At 47.8% G+C, this 12,624-nt stretch overlaps 1 protein-coding gene across 1 annotated transcript in view; it reads right to left on the bottom strand.

The window, feature by feature from the left end:
• The window catches only part of LOC123491976 (lysosomal-trafficking regulator-like), a gene marked incomplete at its 3' end in the record, with an annotated part of 197,496 nt that overhangs the window by 92,614 nt on the left and 92,258 nt on the right, over positions 1-12,624 (bottom strand). The window contains 1 exon segment of the mRNA XM_045223552.1: positions 1,363-1,453. Coding sequence (XP_045079487.1) covers positions 1,363-1,453 — 91 coding nt within the window.

Genomic DNA, 12,624 nt, shown 5'->3' with positions numbered 1-12,624 from the left:
AGGCCAGCACGACAGAGAGAGAGAGGATGGACAGGCAGGCCAGCACGACAGAGAGAGAGAGAGGAGGGACAGGCAGGTCAGCACGACAGAGAGAGAGAGAGGAGGAACAGGCAGGCCAGCACGAGGGAGAGAGAGGACAGGCAAAACAGTGTGCATATGTTTAGGTAATCTGCTTCTCCAATGTCTCGCCTTGCATGCCTTGCAAATTCACCACAGTAGCCTAAATTTCACCTCTTCCTCTCTGGTTTTACTTCACAGGCCTTTTTAGCCATATAGCCTAGTTAGGCTATAACACGAAAACGTTTAAATGTTCACACCCCATCCATTCTCAGCTACAGTAAGCATCCATCCACACACTGCTCGGTTGTATAACTGTTGTAGTTTTATATAACAACTCTCACTGTTCTCCTAAACTAGAATACATCAATGCTTACAGCTACAGTATCCATCCACTCCTGCGTTGTGTTAGGGCACACGGTAGAGGAATGTAAAAGTAGTTTTGGTAGGTAGGTATGTGTGTGATTTACCTGGAAGAGGTATATGGTGTTTTACAGGTAGCATGTGTCCCCTGTGTGTCTGTGTATGCATGTGTAGGCGGTGTGTGTTAGCGATGAAGGGTACCGTGTAGCATTGAGGACCTACCTGGTGCTTTCTCCTCCTGAACAGGTCCGTGTAGCATTGAGGACCTACCTGGTGCTTTCTCCTCCAGAACAGGTCCGTGTAGCATTGAGGACCTACCTGGTGCTTTCTCCTCCAGAACAGGTCCGTGTAGCATTGAGGACCTACCTGGTGCTTTCTCCTCCAGAACAGGTCCGTGTAGCATTGAGGACCTACCTGGTGCTTTCTCCTCCAGAACAGGTCCGTGTAGCATTGAGGACCTACCTGGTGCTTTCTCCTCCAGAACAGGTCCGTGTAGCATTGAGGACCTACCTGGTGCTTTCTCCTCCAGAACAGGTCCGTGTAGCATTGAGGACCTACCTGGTGCTTTCTCCTCCAGAACAGGTCCGTGTAGCATTGAGGACCTACCTGGTGCTTTCTCCTCCTGAACAGGTCCGTGTAGCATTGAGGACCTACCTGGTGCTTTCTCCTCCAGAACAGGTCCGTGTAGCATTGAGGACCTACCTGGTGCTTTCTCCTCCAGAACAGGTCCGTGTAGCATTGAGGACCTACCTGGTGCTTTCTCCTCCAGAACAGGTCCGTGTAGCATTGAGGACCTACCTGGTGCTTTCTCCTCCTGAACAGGTCCGTGTAGCATTGAGGACCTACCTGGTGCTTTCTCCTCCAGAACAGGTCCGTGTAGCATTGAGGACCTACCTGGTGCTTTCTCCTCCAGAACAGGTCCGTGTAGCATTGAGGACCTACCTGGTGCTTTCTCCTCCTGAACAGGTATCTTCCAAACCAGTGGCAGTAGCGACAGCAGCAGGGTTAGCAGCTCCTCTCTACAGGTCAGCTCCTACAGAGAGATACAGTCTCAGTTAGCTAGAAGATTCTACCTCTCTCTCTCTCTCTCCCCCCCTTTTCCCTACAGGTCAGCTCCTACAGGCACACACACACACAGTCTTAGTTAGCTAGAAGATTCTACCTCTCTCTCTCTGTTCACACCTTCTGAAGTAATATCACGCCCTCCCACTAACAGTCCAGACAAATGACTGTATAGGTCCGGGCAGAATGAAAGAGAGAGAGAGACAGAGAGAGACAGAGAGACAGAGAGACAGAGGGAGAGAGGGAGAGAGGGAGAGAGGGAGAGAGGGAGAGAGGGAGAGAGGGAGAGAGAGAGAGAGAGAGAGAGAGAGAGAGAGAGAGAGAGAGAGAGAGACAGAGAGAGAGAGAGACAGAGACAGAGACAGAGACAGAGACAGAGACAGAGACAGAGAGAGAGAAGAGAGAGAGAGAGAGAGAGAGAGAGAGAGAGAGAGAGAGAGACAGAGAGAGAGACAGAGACAGAGACAGAGACAGAGACAGAGACAGAGACAGAGACAGAGAGAGAGACAGAGAGAGAGAGAGAGAGAGCCTTTCTATGGACTGCTCTCTCTCCTTATATGTCCTCATGTTCAGTCAGTCAGTCAGGACAAAGCAACCCTGGATGAAAGCAGAAGAGATCCACTGGCCATGGAACCTGAGAGGAGTTGTGAGGCTGGATGTGAAAATGTGACGCTACAGAGAACATGGATTACATAAAGAGTTCAACCTAATTCATAACTCAAGCAAGTATGCATTTTTACATTTTAGTCATTTAGCAGACGCTCTTATCCAGAGCGACTTACAGTTAGTGCATACATTATTTTAATTTTAATTTTTCATAACCCCCCATGGGAATTGAACCCACAACCCTGGCGTTGCAAACGCCATGCTCTACCAACTGAGCTACATCCCTGCCAGCCATTCCCTCCCCTACCCTGGACGACGCTGGGCCAATTGTGCGCCGCCCCATGGGTCTCCCGGTCGCGGCCGGCTACGACAGAACCCAGTAAGCAACACCAGAACCCAGTAAGCAACACCAGAACCCAGTAAGCAACACCAGAACCCAGTAAGCAACACCAGAACCCAGTAAGCAACACCAGAACCCAGCAAGCAACACCAGAACCCAGTAAGCAACACCAGAACCCAGTAAGCAACACCAGAACCCAGTAAGCAACACCAGAACCCAGTAAGCAACACCAGAACCCAGCAAGCAACACCAGAACCCAGTAAGCAACACCAGAACCCAGTAAGCAACACCAGAACCCAGTAAGCAACACCAGAACCCAGTAAGCTTGCAAAATTACTGTTATGCATATTTGCGTAGGAAAAGCATGCAACTGTGTGACGCTAAAAAAAGTGTAACATCACGCAACTACGCAGAATTGCCATTTTGTTTGGATAAGGTATAAATCAGGCTTTAAACATCCAGGGTAGGGCAGTAGGTACTTGTAGAGCAGTAGGTACTTGTAGGGCAGTAGGTACTTGTAGGGCAGCAGGTACTTGTTGGGCAGGAGGTACAGTATGTACTTGTAGGACAGTAGGTACTTGTAGGGCAGCAGGTACTTGTTGGGCAGCAGGTACAGTAGGTACTTGTAGGACAGTAGGTACTTGTAGGGCAGCAGGTACTTGTAGGTACAGTAGGTACTTGTAGGACAGTAGGTACTTGTAGGGCAGCAGGTACTTGTAGGTACAGTAGGTACTTGTAGGGCAGCAGGTACTTGTAGGGCAGCAGGTACAGTAGGTACTTGTAGGGCAGTAGGTACTTGTAGGGAAGCAGGTACTTGTAGGGAAGCAGGTACTTGTAGGGCAGCAGGTACTTGTAGGGCAGCAGGTACTTGTAGGGCAGCAGGTACAGTAGGTACTTGTAGGGCAGTATGTACTTGTAGGGCAGTAGGTACTTGTAGGTACAGTAGGTACTTGTAGGACAGTAGGTACTTGTAGGGCAGCAGGTACTTGTAGGTACAGTAGGTACTTGTAGGGCAGCAGGTACTTGTAGGGCAGCAGGTACAGTAGGTACTTGTAGGACAGTAGGTACTTGTAGGGCAGCAGGTACTTGTTGGGCAGCAGGTACAGTAGGTACTTGTAGGACAGTAGGTACTTGTAGGGCAGTAGGTACTTGTAGGGCAGCAGGTACTTGTTGGGCAGCAGGTACAGTAGGTACTTGTAGGGCAGTAGGTACTTGTAGGGCAGTAGGTACTTGTAGGGCAGTAGGTACTTGTAGGGCAGCAGGTACTTGTTGGGCAGCAGGTACAGTATGTACTTGTAGGACAGTAGGTACTTGTTGGGCAGGAGGTACTTGTTGGGCAGCAGGTACAGTAGGTACTTGTAGGACAGTAGGTACTTGTAGGGCAGCAGGTACTTGTAGGTACAGTAGGTACTTGTAGGACAGTAGGTACTTGTAGGGCAGCAGGTACTTGTAGGTACAGTAGGTACTTGTAGGGCAGCAGGTACTTGTAGGGCAGCAGGTACAGTAGGTACTTGTAGGGCAGTAGGTACTTGTAGGGAAGCAGGTACTTGTAGGGAAGCAGGTACTTGTAGGGCAGCAGGTACTTGTAGGGCAGCAGGTACTTGTAGGGCAGCAGGTACAGTAGGTACTTGTAGGGCAGTATGTACTTGTAGGGCAGTAGGTACTTGTAGGTACAGTAGGTACTTGTAGGACAGTAGGTACTTGTAGGGCAGCAGGTACTTGTAGGTACAGTAGGTACTTGTAGGGCAGCAGGTACTTGTAGGGCAGCAGGTACAGTAGGTACTTGTAGGACAGTAGGTACTTGTAGGGCAGCAGGTACTTGTTGGGCAGCAGGTACAGTAGGTACTTGTATTACAGTAGGTACTTGTAGGGCAGTAGGTACTTGTAGGGCAGCAGGTACTTGTTGGGCAGCAGGTACAGTAGGTACTTGTAGGGCAGTAGGTACTTGTAGGGCAGTAGGTACTTGTAGGGCAGTAGGTACTTGTAGGGCAGCAGGTACTTGTTGGGCAGCAGGTACAGTATGTACTTGTAGGACAGTAGGTACTTGTTGGGCAGGAGGTACAGTAGGTACTTGTAGGACAGTAGGTACTTGTAAGGAAGCATTTACTTGTAGGGAAGCAGGTACTTGTAGGGCAGCAGGTACTTGTAGGGCAGCAGGTACTTGTTGGGCAGCAGGTACAGTAGGTACTTGTAGGACAGTAGGTACTTGTAGGGCAGCAGGTACTTGTAGGTACAGTAGGTACTTGTAAGACAGTAGGTACTTGTAGGGCAGCAGGTACTTGTAGGGCAGCAGGTACAGTAGGTACTTGTAGGGCAGTAGGTACTTGTAGGGCAGCAGGTACTTGTAGGGCAGCAGGTACTTGTAGGGCAGCAGGTACTTGTAGGGCAGCAGGTACTTGTAGGGCAGCAGGTACTTGTAGAGCAGCAGGTACAGTAGGTACTTGTAGGGCAGTAGGTACTTGTAGGGCAGTAGGTACTTGTAGGTACAGTAGGTACTTGTAGGACAGTAGGTACTTGTAGGGCAGCAGGTACTTGTAGGTACAGTAGGTACTTGTAGGGCAGCAGGTACTTGTAGGGCAGCAGGTACAGTAGGTACTTGTAGGACAGTAGGTACTTGTAGGGCAGTAGGTACTTGTAGGGCAGTAGGTACTTGTAGGGCAGCAGGTACTTGTAGGGCAGTAGGTACTTGTAGGGCAGCAGTAGGTAGAGTAGGTACTTGTAGGGCAGTAGGTACTTGTAGGGCAGTAGGTACTTGTAGGGCAGCAGTAGGTAGAGTAGGTACTTGTAGGGCAGTAGGTACTTGTAGGGCAGCAGGTACTTGTATGGCAGCAGGTACTTGTAGGGCAGCAGGTACAGTAGGTACTTGTAGGGCAGTAGGTACTTGTAGGGAAGCAGGTACTTGTAGGGCAGCAGGTACTTGTTGGGCAGCAGGTACAGTAGGTACTTGTAGGACAGTAGGTACTTGTAGGGCAGCAGGTACAGTAGGTACTTGTAGGGCAGTAGGTACTTGTAGGGCAGTAGGTACTTGTAGGTACAGTAGGTACTTGTAGGACAGTAGGTACTTGTAGGGCAGCAGGTACTTGTAGGTACAGTGGGTACTTGTAGGGCAGCAGGTACTTGTAGGGCAGCAGGTACAGTAGGTACTTGTAGGACAGTAGGTACTTGTAGGGCAGCAGGTACTTGTAGGGCAGTAGGTACTTGTAGGGCAGCAGTAGGTAGAGTAGGTACTTGTAGGGCAGTAGGTACTTGTAGGGCAGTAGGTACTTGTAGGGCAGCAGTAGGTAGAGTAGGTACTTGTAGGGCAGTAGGTACTTGTAGGGCAGCAGGTACTTGTAGGACAGCAGGTACAGTAGGTACTTGTAGAGCAGCAGTATGTACTTGTAGGGCAGCAGGTACTTGTAGGGCAGCAGGTACTTGAAGGGCAGCAGTAGGTAGAGTAGGTACTTGTAGGGCAGTAGGTACTTGTAGGGCAGTAGGTACTTGTAGGGCAGCAGGTACTTGTAGGGCAGTATGTACTTTTAGGGCAGCATGTACTTGTAGGGCAGTAGGTACTTGTAGGGCAGCAGGTACTTGTAGGGCAGTAGGTACTTGTAGGGCAGTAGGTACTTGTAGGGCAGTAGGTACTTGTAGGGCAGTAGGTACTTGTAGGGCAGCAGGTACTTGTAGGGCAGTAGGTACTTGTAGGGCAGTAGGTACTTGTAGGGCAGTAGGTACTTGAAGGGCAGCAGTAGGTAGAGTAGGTACTTGTAGGGCAGTAGGTACAAGGAGGGACTGGTATGCGGCGTCCTACTTGGTTCTCCTTGATCAGCCAGTGTTAGCCAGTTAGACTGTGTCCTCGTCGAACATCTCATTCCAAAATCATGGGCATTAATATGGAGTTGGTCCCCCCTTTGCTGCTATAACAGCCTCCACTCTTCTGGGAAGGCTTTCCACTAGATGTTGGAACATTGCTGTGGGGACTTGCTTCCGTTCAGCCACAAGAGCATTAGTGAGGTTGGGCACTGATGTTGGGCGATTAGGCCTGGCTCGCAGTCGACGTTCCAATTCATCCCAAAGGTGTTCGATGGGGTTGAGGTCAGGGCTCTGTGCAGGCTAGTCAAGTTCTTCCACACTGATCTCACAAAACCATCTCTGTATGGACCTCGCTTTGTGCATGGGGGCATTGTCATGCTGAAACAGGAAAGGGCCTTACCCAAACTGTTGCCACTAAGTTGGAAGCACAGAATCGTCTAGAATGTCATTGTATGCTGTAGCGTTAAGATTTCCCTTCACTGGAACTAAGGGGCCTAGCCCAAACCATAAAAAAACATTATTCATCCTCCACCAAACTTTACAGTTGGCACTATGCATTGGGGCAGGTAGCGTTCTCCTGGCATCCACCAAACCCAGATTAGTCCGTCAGACTGCCAGATGGTGAAGCATGATTCATCACTCCAGTCCAATGGCGGCGAGCTTTACACCACTCCAGCTGACACTTGGCATTGCACATGGTGATCTTAGGCTTGTGTGTGGCTGCTCGGCCATGGAAACCCATTTCATAAAGCCCCCGACGAACAGTTCTTGTGCTGATGTTGCTTCCAGAAGCAGTTTGTAACACTGCAACCAAGGAGAGGCCTACCAGTTGGCGGCTGAGCCGTTGTTGCTCTTAGACATTTCCACTTCACAATAACAGCATTTACAGTTGACTGGGGCAGACATTTGACGAACTGACTTGTTGGAAAGATGGCATCATGTGATAGTGCCACGTTGGAAGTCATTGAGCTTTTCAGTAAGTCTATGGAGATTGCATGGCTGTGTGCTCGATTTTACACACCTGTCAGCAATGGGTGTGGCTGAAATATCAAAATCCAGTCATTTGAAGGGATGTCCACATACTTTTGGCAATGTGGTGTAGAACATCCCTACCAGTTAAGTACAACCAGTTTGTGTCTTTCTCAGTAAAACACAGCCAGTAGAGCTCTCTGGGTTGTCAAACTACATCGGAATGATAGCAGGGAAAGGGATGGGGGACCAGGAAATAACATGCTGATTTTTCATCAACAACGGTGGTTTTCTTGTCGTGATGTGAATTGGTTGCACCAGATCTTATTTAGGGGCTTCATAGCAAATGGGGTGAATACATATGGACACACCACTTCTCCATTATTTATTTTGTAGAAGTTTTTGAAACAAGTAATTTTTTTCATTTAACTTCACCAATTTGGACTATTTTGTGTATGTCCATTACATGAAATCCAAATTAAAATCCATTTAAATTACAGGTTGTGATGCAACACAATAGGAAAAACGCCAAGGAGGATGAATACTTTTGCAAGGCACTGTAGAACATTTCTGGGATCTTTAATATCAGCTCATGAAACATGGGACCAACACTTTACATGTTGCGTTTATATTTCTGTTCAGTATAATAAGTATGCTCACACATGTTCTTTCTGTATGACGCTGGCCTTTATCTGAAATGGCCTATGCATGTTCATCCTTGTGTGTGTTCTGCGTAGTGAAGCATTATTCAAGCCTTGGTGAGCCAGAGAGATGATGGGCGTATTAACAGTAGCAACATTGGTAAAGCTGTAATCATGAGTGACAGTTACACACTGACACTGTGTGTACACAAGACATTGAGGCCTGTGACTGTCCCAAACCACAGATGTAATGACACAAGCAACTGTCATTGGTTGGCTGGTGACAACACAGCTCTATGAATAAATCCCTTAAATTAGCCTCTCTATTGAAGGCCTTTCCTGAGACTCCACAGCCCAAAGACCCGGTGTTAGTCCCCTTATCTGTTTATGTGGGCAGAGTTGGGGGGAATTATGACTCTCTGGGACTCTGTGTTAGCTAGAGGAAGTGGATGAACATAGAAGGCTAAAAAACAGGAAATCCACATTTGTCATTAAATAGATTCAGAGACGCTAGCCGGGGAATTTATTGCACTTCTTCCATGAAATACTTCCATTATTCAGCTCCTTGTAGGATGACTGTGAATTAAATGATACTCAAGGCTGTCTGCATCCCAAATGGCAGCATATTCCCTTTATAGTACACTATGGCAGCATCCCAAATGGCAGCATATTCCCTTTATAGTACACTATGGTAGCATCCCAAATGGCAGCATATTCCCTTTATAGTACACTATGGCAGCATCCCAAATGGCAGCATATTCCCTTTATAGTACACTATGGCAGCATCCCAAATGGCAGCATATTCCCTTTATAGTACACTATGGTAGCATCCCAAATGGCAGCATATTCCCTTTATAGTACACTATGGCAGCATCCCAAATGGCAGCATATTCCCTTTATAGTACACTATGGCAGCATCCCAAATGGCAGCATATTCCCTTTATAGTACACTATGGCAGCATCCCAAATGGCAGCATATTCCCTTTATAGTACACTATGGCAGCATCCCAAATGGCAGCATATTCCCTTTATAGTACACTATGGCAGCATCCCAAATGGCAGCATATTCCCTTTATAGTACACTATGGCAGCATCCCAAATGGCAGCATATTCCCTTTATAGTACACTATGGCAGCATCCCAAATGGCAGCATATTCCCTTTATAGTACACTATGGCAGCATCCCAAATGGCAGCATATTCCCTTTATAGTACACTATGGCAGCATCCCAAATGGCAGCATATTCCCTTTATAGTACACTATGGCAGCATCCCAAATGGCAGCATATTCCCTTTATAGTACACTATGGCAGCATCCCAAATGGCAGCATATTCCCTTTATAGTACACTATGGCAGCATCCCAAATGGCAGCATATTCCCTTTATAGTACACTATGGCAGCATCCCAAATGGCAGCATATTCCCTTTATAGTACACTATGGCAGCATCCCAAATGGCAGCATATTCCCTTTATAGTACACTATGGCAGCATATTCCCTTTATAGTACACTATGGCAGCATCCCAAATGGCAGCATATTCCCTTTATAGTACACTATGGTAGCATCCCAAATGGCAGCATATTCCCTTTATAGTACACTATGGCAGCATCCCAAATGGCAGCATATTCCCTTTATAGTACACTATGGCAGCATCCCAAATGGCAGCATATTCCCTTTATAGTACACTATGGCAGCATCCCAAATGGCAGCATATTCCCTTTATAGTACACTATGGCAGCATATTCCCTTTATAGTACACTATGGCAGCATCCCAAATGGCAGCATATTCCCTTTATAGTACACTATGGTAGCATCCCAAATGGCAGCATATTCCCTTTATAGTACACTATGGCAGCATCCCAAATGGCAGCATATTCCCTTTATAGTACACTATGGCAGCATCCCAAATGGCAGCATATTCCCTTTATAGTACACTATGGCAGCATCCCAAATGGCAGCATATTCCCTTTATAGTACACTATGGCAGCATCCCAAATGGCAGCATATTCCCTTTATAGTACACTATGGCAGCATCCCAAATGGCAGCATATTCCCTTTATAGTACACTATGGCAGCATATTCCCTTTATAGTACACTATGGCAGCATCCCAAATGGCAGCATATTCCCTTTATAGTACACTATGGTAGCATCCCAAATGGCAGCATATTCCCTTTATAGTACACTATGGTAGCATCCCAAATGGCAGCATATTCCCTTTATAGTACACTATGGTAGCATCCCAAATGGCAGCATATTCCCTTTATAGTACACTATGGTAGCATCCCAAATGGCAGCATATTCCCTTTATAGTACACTATGGTAGCATCCCAAATGGCAGCATATTCCCTTTATAGTACACTATGGTAGCATCCCAAATGGCAGCATATTCCCTTTATAGTACACTATGGTAGCATCCCAAATGGCAGCATATTCCCTTTATAGTACACTATGGCAGCATATTCCCTTTATAGTACACTATTTACTACTATGGGGCCCCATAGGGCTCTGGTCAATAGAAGTGCACTTTATAAGGAATAGGGTGCCCTTCGGGACACATCCATATCCTGACTGCAGGGAGATCATTTCACACCCTCTACCAGACCATCCATATCCTGACTGCAGGGAGATCATTTCACACCCTCTACCAGACCATCCATATCCTGACTGCAGGGAGATCATTTCACACCCTCTACCAGACCATCCATATCCTGACTGCAGGGAGATCATTTCACACCCTCTACCAGACCATCCATATCCTGACTGCAGGGAGATCATTTCCACACCCTCTACCAGACCATCCATATCCTGACTGCAGGGAGATCATTTCACACCCTCTACCAGACCATCCATATCCTGACTGCAGGGAGATCATTTCACACCCTCTACCAGACCATCCATATCCTGACTGCAGGGAGATCATTTCACACCCTCTACCAGACCATCCATATCCTGACTGCAGGGAGATCATTTCACACCCTCTACCAGACCATCCATATCCTGACTGCAGGGAGATCATTTCACACCCTCTACCAGACCATCCATATCCTGACTGCAGGGAGATCATTTCACACCCTCTACCAGACCATCCATATCCTGACTGCAGGGAGATCATTTCACACCCTCTACCAGACCATCCATATCCTGACTGCAGGGAGATCATTTCACACCCTCTACCAGACCATCCATATCCTGACTGCAGGGAGATCATTTCACACCCTCTACCAGACCATCCATATCCTGACTGCAGGGAGATCATTTCACACCCTCTACCAGACCATCCATATCCTGACTGCAGGGAGATCATTTCACACCCCTCTACCAGACCATCCATATCCTGACTGCAGGGAGATCATTTCACACCCTCTACCAGACCATCCATATCCTGACTGCAGGGAGATCATTTCACACCCTCTACCAGACCATCCATATCCTGACTGCAGGGAGATCATTTCACACCCTCTACCAGACCATCCATATCCTGACTGCAGGGAGATCATTTCACACCCTCTACCAGACCATCCATATCCTGACTGCAGGGAGATCATTTCACACCCTCTACCAGACCATCCATATCCTGACTGCAGGGAGATCATTTCACACCCTCTACCAGACCATCCATATCCTGACTGCAGGGAGATCATTTCACACCCTCTACCAGACCATCCATATCCTGACTGCAGGGAGATCATTTCACACCCTCTACCAGACCATCCATATCCTGACTGCAGGGAGATCATTTCACACCCTCTACCAGACCATCCATATCCTGACTGCAGGGAGATCATTTCACACCCTCTACCAGACCATCCATATCCTGACTGCAGGGAGATCATTTCACACCCTCTACCAGACCATCCATATCCTGACTGCAGGGAGATCATTTCACACCCTCTACCAGACCATCCATATCCTGACTGCAGGGAGATCATTTCACACCCTCTACCAGACCATCCATATCCTGACTGCAGGGAGATCATTTCACACCCTCTACCAGACCATCCATATCCTGACTGCAGGGAGATCATTTCACACCCTCTACCAGACCATCCATATCCTGACTGCAGGGAGATCATTTCACACCCTCTACCAGACCATCCATATCCTGACTGCAGGGAGATCATTTCACACCCTCTACCAGACCATCCATATCCTGACTGCAGGGAGATCATTTCACACCCTCTACCAGACCATCCATATCCTGACTGCAGGGAGATCATTTCACACCCTCTACCAGACCATCCATATCCTGACTGCAGGGAGATCATTTCACACCCTCTACCAGACGGAGCTACCGCCAGCCTCATGTCTTGGCATCACTTCTGACAGACATGATTCACAAGTCTCTCTCATCTTCCACTTCCCCTTTCTTCATGACTTTCTTGTTCACAGCGTTGCATGCCGTGCCGTTGATGGTTATCGGTCTATGGGTGCATCCAAAATTGCAACCTATTCCCTACATAGAGCAGTACTGTTGACCAGAGCCCCATAAGCTCTACACAGGGGAAGTAGTGAACTATCTAGTGAATAGTGTGCCATTTGTGACACCCACTATATTATTCTTCCTAGCAGCATGGCAGAGCTCTCCTCTCTCTACCTACTCTTAGGTTGCACGTTGCATCACAATATACCTCTATAACCTCTCCTGGCAGAGCTCTCCTCTCTCTCCCTCTATAACCTCCCCTGGCAGAGCTCTCCTCTCTCTCCCTCTATAACCTCTCCTGGCAGAGCTCTCCTCTCTCTCCCTCTATAACCTCTCCTGGCAGAGCTCTCCTCTCTCTCCCTCTATAACCTCCCC

The sequence above is a fragment of the Coregonus clupeaformis genome, chromosome 1 (genome assembly GCF_020615455.1).
Source record: "Coregonus clupeaformis isolate EN_2021a chromosome 1, ASM2061545v1, whole genome shotgun sequence".
NCBI classification, from domain to species: domain Eukaryota; kingdom Metazoa; phylum Chordata; class Actinopteri; order Salmoniformes; family Salmonidae; genus Coregonus; species Coregonus clupeaformis.
The sequence above is the reverse complement of the archived record's forward strand: the minus strand, read 5'-3'. Positions and strand labels throughout refer to the sequence as shown.